Genomic DNA, 17,163 nt, shown 5'->3' with positions numbered 1-17,163 from the left:
ATACAAACAAGAATTTAAACGACATAAAAAACAATGCATAATTAAAACACAACAGTCATACCAATTCAGGGTGGGGGCAACTGCTCTTTAGCCCCAGGCCTGTCGGAACAGCCAGGTTTTGAGGGCTTTGCGGAAGGTCTGGAGGGTGGTGAGGGTTCGAATCTCCATGGGGAGTTCGTTCCAGAGGGTCGGAGCAGCCACAGAGAAGGCTCTCCTCCGGGTAGTCGCCAGTTGACACTGGCCGGCAGATGGAATTCGGAGGAGGCCTAATCTGTGGGATCTAATCGGTCTAGTGGGGGTAATTGGCAATTTTTGGGGGTGGGGTGGGGTGGGGGAAATAAACGCTGTTTCAATAAAACGCAAATCAAACTTTGAGCCATTTGCGGTGTTGCAAAGAAACGCAGGCTGTCTCGGCCGACGACCGCAAACGAGCCCCGGAATGCCCGTCGTTCAGCGAGGCACGGTGTCCCTGCTCTTGCCACGGTGGTTAAGCGCCGTCGCAACTTTGAACAGCCGCTAAACGAGTCGCTACGTCAAGAACGAAGGGCCCGTCACCTTTATTTTTTTTCCTGTTTTGAGAATTGAACGAGCCCAAATTCGAACGGATCCTTAGTCCCTTTCTCCTTCTGTACCGAAAGAGACAGCTCTGGGCCGCTGGCAATCCCAGAATGAGATACAACTGGTTTGTTGAGTTCTTCCAAACCGCCTCCCCCCCCCCTCTTCAGGAATCCAAGTTAATAATTATCGGGGCGAGCATTCTGAAGCAGAGAGAATTGCCCGATGCAATCTCGGCAGCCGGGAGATTGACGCAGGCTTTCACAAGCCAGCTAAGGGTGACCCAGTATAGGAGCCAGAGGCTTTGTTGGCACATGTCGGTGAGATTCCTGCGAAATTCATTGTCTCGTCGTTACAGGCCGTGGAAGACAAATATACGTAGCCTTTTTTGTCACCGTACACAACAAATACAACAAAGTTGGGTTATAGAAGATGGGAAAGAGGAACGATGAAGGGAAACAGCCAAGGTGGCGCAGTGGTTAAATGCAGCACTGCAGGCTACTGCTAGATCAGCAGTTCAGCGGTTCAAATCCCACCGGCTCAGGGTTGACTCAGCCTTCCATCCTTCCGAGGTGGGTAAAATGAGGACCCAGATTGTTGGGGGCAATATGCTGACTCTCTGTAAACCGCTTAGAGAGGGCTGAAAGCCCTATGAAGCGGTATATAAGTCTACTGCTATTGCTATTGCTATTGCTCCGTCTGCCTTGCTGGGGTTGTTGAGTTGTGGCGTGTAGGACACAGGCTGCTTGGGAGAAGGTGCTGCGCATGGAACACACATGCATGCAGAGACCTAAGACGAAGCTCTACTTTAATGGATTCTAACAGATTAACTGAGTTGGAAGGGACCTTGGAGGTCATCTAGTCCAACCCCCCCACCCAAGCAGGAGACCCTGCATCATTTCTGACAGATGGCAGTCCAGTCTCTTCTTGGAAGCTTCCACAACTTCTAAAGGCATCTTTAGAATAGAATAGAATAGAATAGAATAACAGAGTTGGAAGGGACCGTGGAGATCATCTAGTCCAACCCTCCTCCCAAGCAGGAGACCCTGCACCATTTCTGACAGATGGCAGTCCAGTCTCTTCTTGGAAGCTTCCACAACTTCTAAAGGCATCTTTAGAATAGAATAGAATAGAATAGAATAACAGAGTTGGAAGGGACCTTGGAGGTCATCTACTCCAACCCCCTGCCCAAGCAGGAGACCCTGCACCATTTCTGACAGATGGCAGTCCAGTCTCTTCTTGGAAGCTTCCACAACTTCTAAAGGCATCTTTAGAATAGAATAGAATAGAATAGAATAGAATAGAATAGAATAGAATAGAATAGAATAGAATAACAGAGTTGGAAGGGACCTTGGAGGTAATCTACTCCAACCCCCTGCCCAAGCAGGAGACTCTACACCATTTCTGACAGATGGCAGTCCAGTCTCTTCTTGAAAGCCTCCAGGGATGAAGTTCCCACAACTTCCGAAGGCAACTTCTGTTGATTGTTCTCACTGTCAGAAAAATTCCTCCTTATTTCCAGGTTGAATCTCTCCTTGGTCAGTTTCCATCCATTATTCCTTGTCTGGCCTTTGAGTGCTTTGGAGAATAGCTTGTCCCCCTTCCTTCTCTCTGTGGCAGCCCCTCCCTCAAATATTGGAAGATGCTATCATGTCTCCTCTGCTCCTTCTCTTCACTAGACTAGCCATACCCAGTTCCTGCAACTGTTCATCGTATGTTTTAGTCTCCAGTCTCTGCACTCTTTGTAGAGTCTCAATATCCTTTACAGATTAACAAAGTTGAAAGGGACCTTGTAGGTCATCTAGTCCAACCCCTGCCCAAGCAGGAGACCCTGCACCATTTCTGACAGATGGCAGTCCAGTCTCTTCTTGAAAGCCTCCAGGGATGAAGCTCCCAAAACTTCCGAAGGCAACTCCTGTTCCATGGGTTGATTGTTCTCACTGTCAGAAAATTCCTCCTTATTTCCAGGTTGAATCTCTCCTGGATGAGTTTCCATCCATTGTTCCTTGTCTGGCCTTCAGGTGCTTTGGAAAATAGCTTGATCCCCCTCCTCCTCTCTGTGGCAGGACCTCAAATATTGGAAGACTGCTATCCTGTCTCCCCTGGTCCTTCTCTTGCCTAGATTAGCCATGCCCAGTTCCTGCAACCATTCTTCGTCTGTTTGAGCCTCCAGTCCCTCATCATCCTGGTTGCTCTTCTCTGCACTCTTTCTAGAGTCTCAATATCCTTTACAGATTAACTCACCTGTGTACTCCCAGAGCTACCCCAGCTGGGCTGCAGAAATGCAGCTGACCAGCAGAGGGCAGGGAAGACCATAGAATGACCATCCAGATGTTTGCCAGCCTGGCAGGCCTCTCTCTTTGTTGCGGGATCTTAGGGAGAGGAGAAAGTGTGCCCGTCCTGGGCAGCCTCGAGGGAATGCTGCTCTATCACAGGTGCCAGGTCTTGATTGCAGGGGAGGCTTCAGTCGGAGTGCTAAGCTCCTGAAAGAGCTGGTCCCCTGCGCCCAACTTTGGAAAACCATCGAGGGGTGGGGAGGAATGACAGAAACGGTGTACTCTAATCCATTTCATTTTTTCTCTTCTTTCTCTCATCTGTCCATCACTTCAGAGAGAGAGAGAGAGAACAGAGATCGATCGATCTGTCTGTCTGTCTATTATCTATCTGTCTCTGTGTCTATCATCTATCTATCTCTCTGTCTGTCTATCATCTATGTATCTGTGTCTCTGTCTATCTGTCTATTATCTATCTATCTGTCCCTGTGTCTGTTTATCATCTCTCTGCCTACTATCTATCTATCCATCTGTCTGTCTATCATCTATCTGTTTGTCTATCTATGTCTATCATCTATCTCTCTATCTGTCTGTCTACTATCTATGTATCCATGTCTCTATCTATGTCTCTCTCTGTGTTTACTATCTATCTAATCAATCAATCAATCAATCAATCAATCAATCAATCTATCTATCTATCTATCTATTGATTTATCATCTATCTATCTGTCTGTCTGTCTTTGTCTGTCATCTATCTATATCTATCTATCTATCTAATCTATCCATCCATCTATCCATCCACCCATATCTATCTATCTATCTATCTATCTATCTATCTATCTATCTATCTATCTATCTATCTATCTATCTATCTATCTATCTATCATCTACCTACCTACCTACCTACCTACCTACCTACCTACCTATCCATGTGTCTGGCTGTCTCTCTCTCTCTGTGTGTTTACTATCTATCTAATCTATCTAACTATCTGTCTGTCTGTCTGTCTGTCTCTGTCTGTCTGTCTGTCTGATCGTTCCCTTCGGGTTGCTAGAGAAAACCCACATCTTGAGCTTCAACCTCAAACTGTCTAACCGTGAACCTCACCCCATTCCTGAGAGCTCCGTAAAGGGGGCGTGCATAAGCGCACCAGCGTGCCTTCCATCCCTGTCCGACTGTCCCCATTTACTTGTACTCATCTCTTTTGTTCACGTCCACGTTCATACTTATACCTGTCATCTCGTCCATGTTCGACAAACTAAATAAAACAAATGACAATTTAAAAAAATAAATATATGTCCTTCGCTCTCTCTGCAGAACAATCGAACCGGCAGGAAGACGTCGCGATGGAAAGCCGGAAGAGCCCCGCGAAAAGTCCACAGAAGCTTTCTTTGATGTCCTCCCCAGTGCGGGCTGTAGTTCGCCTTCGGAGGACAGCCCATGCTTTAAAAAAATGCTACTTGCCCGGAGAGAAACTTCTTCAGAGGCAGCTTTCCCTGGGGAAAAGCAAATTAGCCAGTGTCTCCAACCAAGCATCTTTCAACAGTTCCCAGTATTTCACTTTCGACCCTGCTGGCCCATTCTCGGTGGCCAAGCCCAAACGGCGTAAGAAGAAAACAACGAACCCCCGAGTGTTATATCCGGAGAGTTCGAGGAAATACCTGCCCACCGAGCATCGGAGCAGAGCCACCAAGTTCCTCTCTTGTTCGTGGCCATCATTTGCTTCCAGATCCTCAACGCCATCGAGAACCTGGACGACAACCTCATGAAGTACGACCTGGATGGGTTGGAGAAGACCATGGCTCGGGAGGTTTTCGGGCAGCCCGTGGTCATCGAGAGGGTCATGGGGTTGCTGAAAGACTACCTGGCCACCCACGTCCATAACAAGCCGTTAGTCATCTCCTTCAACGGCCCGAGCGGCGTTGGCAAGAGCCATCTCGGCTGGCTTCTAGCCAAGCACTTCCGGTCGGTGATGGGACCCCGTTCCGTGCTCCATTATTTCACGATGCATCACTGCCCTGCCGAAAGCTCCGTCTCCACCTGCCAACTGGAGCTATCGGAGACCATTGGAGACATGGTGGCTCAAGCTGAAATGGAAGAAATCATCCCCGTGTTTATCCTGGACGAGGTGGAATTCATGCCCGACACTCTGTTGGAGACCCTGGGTGGGTTTTTCCAGAAGAACCAGACGAACGAGTACCTCAACGCTGTCTACATTCTCATCAGCAACCTGGGCGGCGAGGAGATCACCCGCCACTTCCTCCAGAACGTTTCTGACGACTCGTTGCTGCCTCCGAAGGATCTGGAAGAGCTTCAGGCCGCTCTTCGGCCCCTCCTGAGTGAGGTCCACCCTTCTGGACTGGGGTGGAGATCGTTCCCTTCGGGTGCTGGGAGAAAACCCACATCTTGAGCTGCTTCTACGAGGAGATGATGAGCGAAGGGATTTACCCCAACGCAAGTCACATCGAAGTCTTGGCTGGCCAGCTCAGCTATTACAAAAAGCAGGGAAGGAATTCGGAAGAACTGGTTGTAAACAGGTGGTCGGCAAGGTCAATCTCCTATAAGGATAGAGGCGGGCAGTCCTTCACTTACGACAGTGAACCATCCGAAGTTGGAACGGCACTGAAAAAAGTGACTTGTGACCATTGGTCACACAACCGTTGCGGCATCGCGCTGGTCACCTGTGATCTGGCCGAGGCTTCCCCAGAGCCTGAAGCCAACTCCTTGTCCCGACAAAAAACCCTTTTATTCATTGACTGTGAATTCTGCTCATTCATATCCGGCGAAGTCTTTCGAGGGAGGGATTTATAGTCACAGACCTTCTCTGGCTTGGAGAGCTGCCAGGCTGACATCTGCAAAACTTGGCAAGGAGTCTCAGAGAGTCACGAACCAATGAAATGAACTAATGGTCTCCTGCAAACTCCACTCCCCTTTCTCCCCTCTTTTATTCCCTTTGGGAGGGGCCATTCACCATCCACTTGTGGTCTTCCTCCCAAGTTGACCCCTGTTCCTTAGCTCTTCCCTTCATCTGGCCACTCTGCTCATGCGCACACTGGGAACAGGCTCCAGCTGTTCTTCTGCCTCACTGACACCCAACCCTGGGAGTCAGGTGATCAAAGCACCAGCCGGGTGCTAAGTGCCCATATTTTGATCACATGACTACAAGGGATGCTACAACGATTGCACGTATGAGGACTTATAAATCACCCCCTTCCCCTTTCCCCATCGTAACTTGGAATGGTGGCAAAACGAAGGATTGTAAGTTGAGGGCTACCTTTTTGGGGGGGAAAGGGGGCGTGGTGGAAGGTGGGTGAGGCTGAGTGGGTGGGGTTAAATCAGAATGGGTGGGGCTTCAAGAGCGAGGGGAATAAACCAATCCTTCCCGCTCTCCCCTCGTTCGGACACGTTGTTTCTGCAAACCACGTAGCCGAGAGCCACAATAAACAGAATGTGATTCATGTCGGTTTGTCTATTTCTTCTGGAGCTGCATCTTTCAGATGTGACCAGTGAAAAGGGTGGACATCCTTCCAGTTCATCCAGAGTAAGATCCTTTCTTTGGCCTTGAGGGATTTTCTCTCTAGCAGAGAACAGCCGCAAAGATGATTAGGGGACTGGAGGCTAACATATATGAAGAACGGTTAAAGGAACTGGGCATGGCTAGTCTAGTGAAGAGAAGGACTAGGGGAGGCAGGATAGCAGCCTTCCAATATCTCAGGGGCTGCCCCAAAGAAGAGGGAGTCAAGCTATTCTCCAAAGCACTGAGGGCAGGACAAGAAGCAATGGGTGGAAACTAATCAAGGACAGAATCACCTTAGAACTAAGGAGGATTTTCCTGACAGTTAGAACAATTAATCAGTGGAACAATTTGCCTCCAGAAGTTGTGAATGCTCCAACACTGGAACTTTTAAAGAAGATGTTGGACAACCCTTGGTCTGAAGTGGTGTAGGGTTTCCTGCTTCAGCAAGAGGCTGGACTAGAAGACCTCCAAGGTCCCTTCCAATTCTGTTATTCTGTTATTTTCTGTTACCTGGGATAAGGTGAGTGAGGAGCTAAGATTCATAGCACCTGCTGGTATTAATCACCTCTGGGAAATCACCCACTTTTCCCCCCTGAAAGAACCTGGCACTCAAAGAAAGGAAAATAAGATTCAGCCTGAGAAGGCAACCAAACCCCGCTAAATTAATTTTTTCCCTTTGAAAGTTGAGTTGATGGGAGAAGGCGGTGATTCTAACAAAGCCCTCCGGCATACAGAAGTCATCCCTAGCGTTCCTCTTCATCTCACCCTTACCTGGCCACCCTTTGCTAAGCCATTGCATAGTCAGCAGCAACATCTGGCTCCTTTTCCAGATCTGTTTCTTGCTGGAAAAAGAGTTGTTGCTTGCGTACGCGAAGAAAAGGAAGGAAGGAAGGAAGGAAGGAAGGAAGGAAGGAAGGAAGGAAGGAAGGAAGGAAGGAAGGAAGATAGAAGGGAGTCTAAAGCCACAGCAATAATGTTAGGAAAGAAGGAAGGAAGCAAGAAGGGAAGGAAGGAGAGAGGGAAAGAAAGAAGGAAGGAGAGAAAGGAAGGAAATCTAAAGCCACAGCAATAATATTAGGAAAGAAGGAAGAAGGAAGGGGAAGGAAGGAAAGAGAGAGAGAGAGAAAGAGAAAGGAAGGAAGGAAGGAAGATAGATAGAAAGAAGGGATTCTAAAGCCACAGCAATAATATTAGGAAAGAAGGAAGAAGGAAGGGGAAGGAAGGAAAGAGAGCGAGAGAACGAGAAAGAAAAGGAAGGAAGGAAGGAAGGAAGGAAGGAAGGAAGGAAGGAAGGAAGGAAGGAAGATAGGTAGAAGGGAATCTAAAGCCACAGCTATAATGTTAGGAAGGAAGGAAGCAAGAAGGAAGGGGAAGGAAGGAGAGAGGGAAAGAAAGAAGGAAGGAGAGGAAGGAAGGAAATCTAAAGCCACAGCAATAATGTTAGGAAAGGAAGGAAGAAAGGAAGAAGTAAGGGAGGGAAGGAGGGAAGGAAAGAGAGAAAGGAAAGAAAGAAAGGTAGAAAGAAAGAAAGAAGAAAAGAAAGAAAGAAAGAAAGAAAGAGAAAGGGAGGGAGTCTAAAGCACAGCAATAATGTTAGGAAAGAAGGAAGAAGGAAGGGGAAGGAAGGAAGAGAGAGAGAGAAAGAAAAGGAAGAAAGAAAGAAAGAAGAAAGAAAGAAAAGAAGAAAGAAAGAAGAAAGAAAGAAAGAGAAGGGAGGACATCTAAAGCCACAGCAATAATATTAGGAAAGAAGAAAGGAAGAAGTAAGGGGAGGAAAGGAAGGGAGGGAGGAAAGAGAAAGAAAGAAAGAGGAGGGAATGAGTAAGTCTAAAGCCACAGCAATAATATTAGGAAAGAAGAGAGGGAGGAAGAAGTAAAGGGAGGGAAGGATGGAAATGATGAGGCCATCTCCTGTCTCTAAAAGCCTTGGGGGGAAACAGGCACTGTCCTAAGGAAGTCCCATACCCATTTGCACTATTCAGGCCATCCTTGAGGGCACAGAGAAACCTCCAAGTGGCCTCAATGATTTCTCCGAAAGAGGACTAACGACCAGATGCAAGGAATATCAATCCTCCCGTGATCTGCCATTCACTCAGAACAGCAGAAGCTTCTTGGATGAGAAGTGAAATGTCTTCAAGGAAAAATAAAGAACACAGAACACATCTGGGACCACGCAGAACACGGGAAGGCCCAGATGTGCATCTGGAGGAAGAAAAGCGCCCTTGAAAACAGGTGGCATTGCAATTTAAAAGGGATGCGGTGGCTCAGTGGCTGAGACGCTGAGCTTGACAATCAGAAAAGGCCGGCAGTTCGGCAGTTCGAATCCCCATTGCCACGTAACGGAGGGTGCTCCCGTGACTTGTCCCAGCTTTTTCCAACCTAGCATTTCAAAAGCATGAAAAAATGCAAGTAGAAAAATAGGGACCACCTTCGGTGGGAAGGGAACAGCATTCCGTGCGCCTTCGGTGTTGAGTCATGCCGGCCACATGATCACAGAGAAGTCTTCGGACAGCGCTGGCTCTTCAGCCTTGACATGGAGATAAGCACCGCCCCTAGAGCTGGGAACGACTAGCACAGATGAGCAAGGGGAACCTTTACTTGGCATTGAAGTTTAGAAACCCAGAATCTCACGGGAGGAAAAATCAGATCGCCAGCTATTCTAGTTTTATAGGTTTGCAGCCTGGACACCTAGAATATGTATTTTCACCCCCAATTTGGGCTTATATGCATGAAATCTTTATCAGGGGATTTTGGGGTGTTTATCTCAACCCCCCCCCAAAAAAATATTCCTCTTTTCTTTAAACCAAGGCAGTCCAATTCTGCTCTCAGGAGGAAAGGAGGGGGAAATCGATACTTTTCCAGATTCCATCTTCATCCCTTCCAAGCCTGTGATAAACTGCAGAACGGCAGAATGACATCAGCCCCCGAGTTTCTCCACCCCAATGAATAATTTCAGGAATGTTTAAATATTTCCTTCCCCCCAGAGTGTCGCTGACCCCAAAGTAGCCATTCCCTAACTGTGAATATTGTGCTGGATGTTGGCGAAAACATTCACGCCTTCCTTACGTCGTTCCTTGGGGATAAACAGCCGTTGAAGAGTGGGCGGGTGTTTTTAATTGGAAAAACAGAACTGGGGGGGCGGGAGGGGGGGGAGATTTGTCAGGTGCCTTCAAGGCAGTCTATGATTATTATGATTATTTCCAAATTGCAAACCCTTCAAAAATAAAATTAAAAAGATGTGGAGACTCTAGAAGGAAGAGCAGTAAGATGATTAGTGGTCTGGGGGTTAAACTCTATGTGCGTTCTGACTGAGGCTTCCCAAGAGCATGAAGCAAACTCCTTGTCCCGACAAAAAAACTGACTGTGAATTCTGCTCCTTCGCATCCAGCAAAGTCTTTCAAGGGAGGATTTACGGTCACAGACCTTATCTGACTTGGAGAGCTGCCAGGCCGATCTCTGCAAAACTTGGCAAGGACTCTCAGAGAGTCACGAACCAATGAAGGGAACTAATGGTCTCCTGCAAACTCCCCTCCCCTTTCGTTCCTCTTTTATTTCCTCTGGGAGGGGCCATTCATCGTCCACCTGTGGCCTTCCTCCCAAGTCAACCCTTGTTCTTTAGCTCTTCCCTTTGTCTGGAAACTCTGCCCATGTGTACCCTGGGAACAGGCTCCAGCTGTTCTTCTGCCTCACTGATGTTTCTGAAGGCAGCTGAGAACTGCCAGACGGCCTCAGCCCCCTCTCTGCCTCCGACACAGAGCCCTCCTCAGAGCCTTCCCCAGACTCCAGGACTGGCCCATCTTCCTCCCCAACCTCCTCACTGTCCGAATCTCCACTGGCAGGCCATAACAATGAAGGACCAGGTATATCTAGTCTATCTCAGGGCACTGGAAGTTAAAACATATGAAGAACGGTTGCAGGAATTGGTTCTTAGAAGAGGAGGACTAGGGGGTGACTTGATAGCAGTCTCCCAATATTTGAGGGGCTGTCCCAGGAAAGAGGGGGTCAATTTATTCTCCAAAGCACCTGAAGGCAGGACAAGAAGCAATGGGTGGAAACCTATCAAAGAAAGACCCAACCTGGAACCGGATTGTTGTTGGGGGCGATATGCTGACTCTGTAAACCGCTTAGAGAGGCTGAAAGCCCTATGAAGCGGTATATAAGTCTAACTGCTATTGCTAACTAAAGAGAAATTTAATCATTAGAGCACTGGAAGTTAAAACATATGAAGAACGGTTGCAGGAATTGGGTCTTCGAAAAGAAGAACTAGGGGTGACATGATAGCAGTCTTCCAATATCTCAGGGCTGCCCCAAAGAAGACGGAGCCAAACTATTCTCCAAGGCACCTGAGGGCAGGACAAGAAGCAATGGATGGAAACTAATCAAGGAGCGAAGCAACCTGGAACTAAGGAGAAATTTCCTGACAATGAGTACAATTAATCAGTGGTACCGTAGCTGCCTGCTGAAGTTGCGAATGCTCCATCACTGGAGGCTTCCAAGAAGAGATTCGACAACCATTTGTCTGGAATGGTGTAGGGCTGGAGCAGAGGTGGGTTCCTACCAGTTCGCACCTATTCGGTAGAACCGGTTCGTCAAATCTACCGAACCGGTTAGAAGAGATTCTACCAGTGGACCCAGAAAGCAGGCCACACCTACAGAAGAGGTTCCAAACTTTTTTGAAACCCACCACACACACACAAACACACACACACACACACACACACACACACACAGACTGACACAGAGAGAGAAAGAGAAAGAGAAAGGAAGAAAGAAAGAAAGAAAGAAAGAAAGAAAGAAAGAAAGAAAGAAAAAGAAAGAAAAAGAGTGAGAGAGAGATGAAAGAAAAAAAGAAAAATGGAGAGAGAGAGAGAGAGGGAGGGAGGGAGGGAGGGAGGGAGGGAGAACACATGGCTGGCAAGCCACTCCTACCAGGTCACATGGCTGGCAAGCCACTCCCACAAAGGAGGCCACACCCACAGAGTAGGTTCCAAAAATTTTCGAAACCCATCACTGGGCTGGAATAGAAGACCTCCAAAGTCCGGTTCCACCACAAAATCGCGGAGGACAAAATCGCGCTTGACGAAAGCGCGCATTTGACGTCATCACAGCGCGACGAAAACATCGCGCTGTGATCGAAAAATGTAAAAATAAAGCTAAACCTTACCCTAACCCCCCCAAACCTAACCCTAAACCTAACCCTAAACCTAACCCTTAACTTAACCCTAAATCTAACCCTAAACCTAACCGTTAACGTAACGCTAAACCTAACGCTAACCCTTAACCTAACGCTAAACCTAACGCTAACGCTCTAAACCTAACCCTAACCCTTAACCTAACCCTAACCCTAACCCTAAACCTAACCCTTACCTTTATGTGAATTGGCTTGCTTTAATTTTAATTTTATTTCAATTTTTATTTTTTTTTGTCGCGTTGTGATGGCGCCACATGCGCGCTTTCGTCGAGCGCGATTTGTCCTCCACGCTTTTGACGGGTCACGCAAAGTCCTTCCGACTCATCCGTTATTCTTTTGATCACATGTCCATAGGGATCCTGCCATAGCCACGCGAGGAATGGGCATAAGTCTCTGTTTTTTCAACGCCACTATAGCTGTAAACAGTCCCTTAAACAAGGAGTTGTAACTCAAGGAGTGCCAGACAAAAGAAATATCTGGCAAGGAACGTCACGTATCACAACGCAAGATTATTGCTGCCTTCAATGTTGTGGTCTCATCAGCCCTGAAAAGGAGAAGAACAAAGCAATGGAATTACGCCGAGAAAGGGCATTGACTAGTTATAAGGCGCATAAACAAGTTACGTAAATGCTGATACCAGCAAAGTCAATTTCTCTGCAGCCTGCATGGGTCATAAATCAGTTCTGGCTTACTGAGGCTCATTTTTCTGTTCCTGTCTCACCCTGAGCAGCCTCCGGGATTCTGCTCCGAGCATTTTTCCCTTCCTTAGGTCATCTGTCTGATTTTTCACTTCGGCTAGCTTATACGTCCACGAGGGAGTCCGGAGACTACGGTAAACCTTAGGATGGATGTTTTAAGGAGATGTATTCTGTGGATACAGTGGCTCAGTGGTTAAGAAGCTGAGCTTGTCAATCAGAAAGGCCAGCGGTTCGGCGGTTCGAATCCCTAGCGCCGTAACGGAGTGAGCTCCCATGACTTGTCCCAGATTCTGCCAACCTAGCAGTTTTGAAAGCACATTAAAAAAATGTAAGGAGAAAAATAGGGACCACCTTTGGTGGGAAGGGAACAGTGTTCCGTGCACCTTCGGGCGTTGAGTCATGCCGGCCACATGACCACGGAGACGTCTTTGGACAGCGCTGGCTCTTCGGCTTTGAAACAGAGATGAGCACCGCCCCCTAGGGTCTGGAACCACTAGCACGTATGTTGCGAGTAGAACCTTTGCCTTTATTCTGTGTTCTTGGGTGGGCTGCACCAAGGGAGGCTCATTCCATTTCATTCTACACATGTTGTGCATTGGTTTGGTTTGATGTGATTAAGAGAACTAGGTAAGTCTAGGCCTCCATTCTTTGGCGCTCTGCCTTCCTCATGGTCCAAACTTCACAGCCATCCATTGCAACTGGGGAAAACATAGCCTTGACTATACACACTTTAGTTGGCAGGGTGATGTCTCTGCTTTTAGGATGCCGTCTAGATTTGCCATCGCTTTCCTCCCCAGGAGCAAGCCTCTTTTAATTCTTTGGCTGCCGTCCCCATCTGCGGTGATCTTGGAGCCCAGGAAAATAAAATCGGTCACTCCCTCCATTCCTTCCCCATCTTGGATTTGGAGAATGGAGTCCACACTGATACGACATCTGATGGCATCAGGTCAGTGGTAGGTTTCAAAATTTTTTAGAACCTCTTCTGTAGGTGTGGCCTGTTTTGTGGGAGTGGCTTGCAGGCCATGTGACTGGATGGGAGTGGCCTGCCAGCCATGTGACTGGGTGGGCATGGCCAACTTGTAAAATGTGGTGAAAGTCACTTAACAACGCTCTTGCTTAGCAACCAAAACGTTGGCTCAGAAACTCTGGCATTTGAAGGACGCAAGTCTTAAAGCTGTCAAGTTACAAGACCCTCGCACCCCTAACCCTTTAGAAAGAAAAACCCCAGGGGTGTTCAAACTTGACAGCTTTAAGACTTGTGGACTTCAACTCCCAGAATTCCCCCTCCAGTCATGTTGGCTCAGAAACTCTGGCATTTGAAGCACGCAAGTCTTAAAGCTGTCAAGTTACAGGACCCTCGCACCCCTAACCCTTTAGAATGAAAAACCCCAGGGGTGTTCAAAGTTGACAGCTTTAAGACTTGTGGACTTCAACTCCCAGAATTCCCCCTCTCGCTCTTCATCTTGATGATGTGCGGACGGGCGGTGGGAGGGAACTGGAACCGGTTCTAAATGGCACTGGAGATTTGTGGAACCTCTTCTATAGAAGAGGTTAGAACTAGCAGGAAACCCACCCTGCATCAGTTGATGTCCCCATCCATTTCCTAGACCCTTCAATTTTCTTCCTGGCTTCTCCTGAATGTAAGGGACCTCATAACTTAAGAGAACAAAGGTCTTGTTGATTTTATGATGGGTGTAGACAGGTGAGCGAGGCATACAGTCACCTGTGAGTCAGAACACACCTCCCTCCTGAACCAACATCAATGGGCACGGAAAGTATTTATAGTTTGCAAAGTGAAATAAACCGATCACCGCACCTTCCAAGAAGCTGAAATCGTGGCCAGCACCTCCGTCTTCATAATTCTACCTTTCCCGTTGCAAGAGAGAGAGAGAGAGAAAAAAAGGGGGTGAGCTAAAAATTTGCTGCTTTCAAGATCAGCTTGTAGAATTTTGTCCGGGATAAACATCTCATCCCATTGAAGATGTCCAGCTTGGTAGAAACTGCACCTGTTTTGGGAGGTTCGTCAGCAAGATATCCCTTGGGGAATTCTCGCTAGAAAGGTATTCGGCCCACCCATCACGGAAAGGCAGGAAACCAAGCCGGATCCTCTACCCCCACTGATCAGGAAGTGTCAACAGCGGAAGAAATCGGATGCCACCAAGAAATGGTTTTTCTTCTTGATAGGAGTGGTCCTTCTGCAGATCTTGATGGAGGAACCTGGAGAAGACCTGGAAGGCTTTGGAGAGGACCAGTGGCTGGCTGGACCAACCTGTCTCCAGAGCTTCGGGCCTCCCCACAATTCCTCAAGTGACGAAGGAGCACCGGTTGAAGAAACTTCACACCGGACTTTGGAGGAGGCCCGTGTTTGCAAGATGCCACCCACAGAATTTCTCCAGGCTCCAAAATAGCCCATCGCCACCCATAAAAATGCTGGTCAAGGAAGAGGAGGTTTGCTCGAAGAACTGGGGGAAATGTCTGGTGATGTTTCAAGAGCAAAAGGAATTGATTTTCCAACTGAAACCTAGGTGGTCTCCAAGATCTAAGGAGAACATCAAACGGATGCTGCAGGTACTTAGTCCTGAAAGGAACAGAACAACCCCAATTCTAATATTCTAATACAGAGTCCTGTATTATCCTGCCATTTAGAGATCTGGATCTTAATGATGCTGCTTGGTGCTGCTTACTTACTGTTTCCACGCTGTGGTATCCCAGTAGTTGACAATGACACTCTCCAGGTCCCTGAATCTTCTGTTTCTAGTTTTTCCATGTTGTCCTTTTGGCCTGGTCCTGAGATGTTGCTGTGGATTGCCAGCGCTTGTCCGTCTTCCGATCCATCGTTGGCATCTTGAGGACTTGAATGTCTGAACTGGGTTGAGTTTCAGGGATGCATTTATAAACATGCCTCTGAACCAGACTTAGCTGAGTCTGCTAAAGAATGAGAAGCGTTTTGTTATCAATCAGCTCGCTCTTTCTTTTCTTTCTTTTCTTTCTTTCTTTTTTTCTTTCTCCCTCTCCCTCTTTCCCCTCTCCCTGCTTCCCATTCACTCTCAGAATGCTCTTCTTTCTTTCTTTCTTTCTTTCTTTCTTTCTTTCTTTCTTTCTTTCTTTCTTTCTTTCTTTCTTTCTTTCTCTTTCTTTCCTTTCTTTTTTTCTCCCTCTCCCTCTTTCCCCCTCCCTCTCTCTGCTTCCCATTCACTCTCAGAATGTTCTTTCTTTATTTTTTCCTTTCTTTCTTTCTCTTTCTTTCTTTCCTTTCTTTTTTTCTCCCTCTCCCTCTTTCCCCCTCCCTCTCTCTGCTTCCCATTCACTCTCAGAATGTTCTTTCTTTCTTTCTTTCTTTCTCTTTCTTTCTTTCTTTCTTTCTTTCTTTCTTTTTGTTTCTCCTTCTCCATCTTTCCCCTCTCCCTCTCTCTGCTTCCATTCACTCTCAGAATGTTCTTCTTTCTTCTTTCTTTCTTTCTTTCTTTCTTTCTTTCTTTCTTCTTTCTTTCTCTCTCTTTCTCTTTCTTTCCTTTCTTTTTTTCTCCCTCTCCTTCTTTCCCCCTCTCCTTCTCCCTGCTTCCCATTTACTCTCAAAATGTTCTTTCTTTCTTTCTTTCTTTCTTTCTTTCTTTTTCTTTCTTTTTCTTTCTTTCCTTTCTTTCTCTCTTCCCCCCTCCCTCTCATTCTCCCCTCTTTCCCATTCACTCTCAGAATCTCTCCCTCCCCCTCCTCTCCCCCTCCCTTTCTCCCCCCACCTCTCTCCTTTCTTGCTTCCTTCTCCATCTCTTTAGCAACCCATATCATTATGTTTGGCTTTAAAAACAGGGCAAGATAAGTCCCGGCAGAGTTCAGCCGAGTTCTGTTCCAGATCTCTATTTGTCAATATTGACCCTGGGTGGCTTTGTGGAAGATTTCAGCCTGGCATTTTCCCAGCCTCTTGGAAAATGGCAAGAATCTGCCTCCACGTTTTCCCTGCTAACAGATGTTCAGTCGTTGAGCTGGAGCGCATGAAAAAAAATAAAAACCACGAGCCTGTCTTTTAGCGCTCCGAGCTAATTAAACCAACGGAAGATTTGTAGAGAATCCAAGGAATGTAGCGAGGGGGATAAAGCTTTGGACACAACTTGTCACTCATCGTTTGTTCTGATTCCTGTAACATCAAGAGTATTTTGCTTAACGGGTTGGGGGCTCAGTTGGTGATCCAAGCAAGAAGGTGGCAGATGTTCCTGCTGAAACAATCAATTAATCAGAATAGAGTTGGAAGGTACCTTGGAGGTCATCTAGTCCAACCCCCTGCTCAAGCAGGAAACCCTACACCATTTCAGACAAGTGGCTGTCCAGTCTCTTCTTGAAAACCTCCAGCGATGAAGCATCCATAAACTTCTGGAGACAAACCCCTCCACTGGCTAATTGTCCTCCTGGTTAGGAAGTTTCTCCTTAACTCCACTCTCCTTGATCAGTTTCCAACCACCGTTCCTTGTTTTGCCTTCTGGTGCTTTGGAAAATAAGTTGACCCCCATCTTCTTTGGGCCAGCCCCTCAACTACTGGAATGCAAAACAAAATAACCCCGAAATAAACAGAACAAAGAAAGTTCTGGAGAAGGTTGAGAAGGTTGCTCCTTTGGACTTTCAGGAGTGGATTCTTCGATGAGTAACGAAGAGCCACAGGATCGCAGGACTGAAAATAAATGGGTTGCTTGGAGATCTTCCCAAGATTGCATGCAGTAGGATGATCATGAGTGGATTTACCTCTTCTTATCTTCTGCAACTTTGAAGCAGTTGGCATCTTCAGTTGGGTCCCTCAATGGCTGTGCTGTAAGCAGACTGTCTGGGGTGTGGAGGGACATCAAAATCAATTTCGTTCCATATATGTACAATGACAATAAACGCTATACTTTTGAACCGTCTCTAATTCAGCTTCCCATGGTCAATTTTATTTCAAGCAATTG

At 47.1% G+C, this 17,163-nt stretch overlaps 1 protein-coding gene across 1 annotated transcript; it reads left to right on the top strand.

Moving 5' to 3' along the window:
• Positions 1 to 4,064: 4,064 nt before the first annotated feature.
• Positions 4,065 to 6,284, top strand: TOR4A (torsin family 4 member A). Its single transcript, XM_087704707.1, is given in 4 exon segments — positions 4,065 to 4,521; positions 4,524 to 5,177; positions 5,180 to 5,323; positions 5,326 to 6,284. Coding segments are annotated over 4 exon segments (1,263 nt in total). The 5' UTR covers positions 4,065 to 4,121; the 3' UTR covers positions 5,391 to 6,284.
• The last annotated feature ends 10,879 nt before the right edge of the window (positions 6,285 to 17,163 follow it).

Source organism: Thamnophis sirtalis, unplaced genomic scaffold (assembly GCF_051295495.1).
Source record: "Thamnophis sirtalis isolate CommonGarterSnake01/CBP01778 unplaced genomic scaffold, rThaSir2_p1.2 scaffold_2, whole genome shotgun sequence".
Taxonomy (NCBI): domain Eukaryota; kingdom Metazoa; phylum Chordata; class Lepidosauria; order Squamata; family Natricidae; genus Thamnophis; species Thamnophis sirtalis.
Note: the sequence above shows the minus strand (reverse complement) of the source record. Positions and strands in the feature narration are given on the sequence as shown.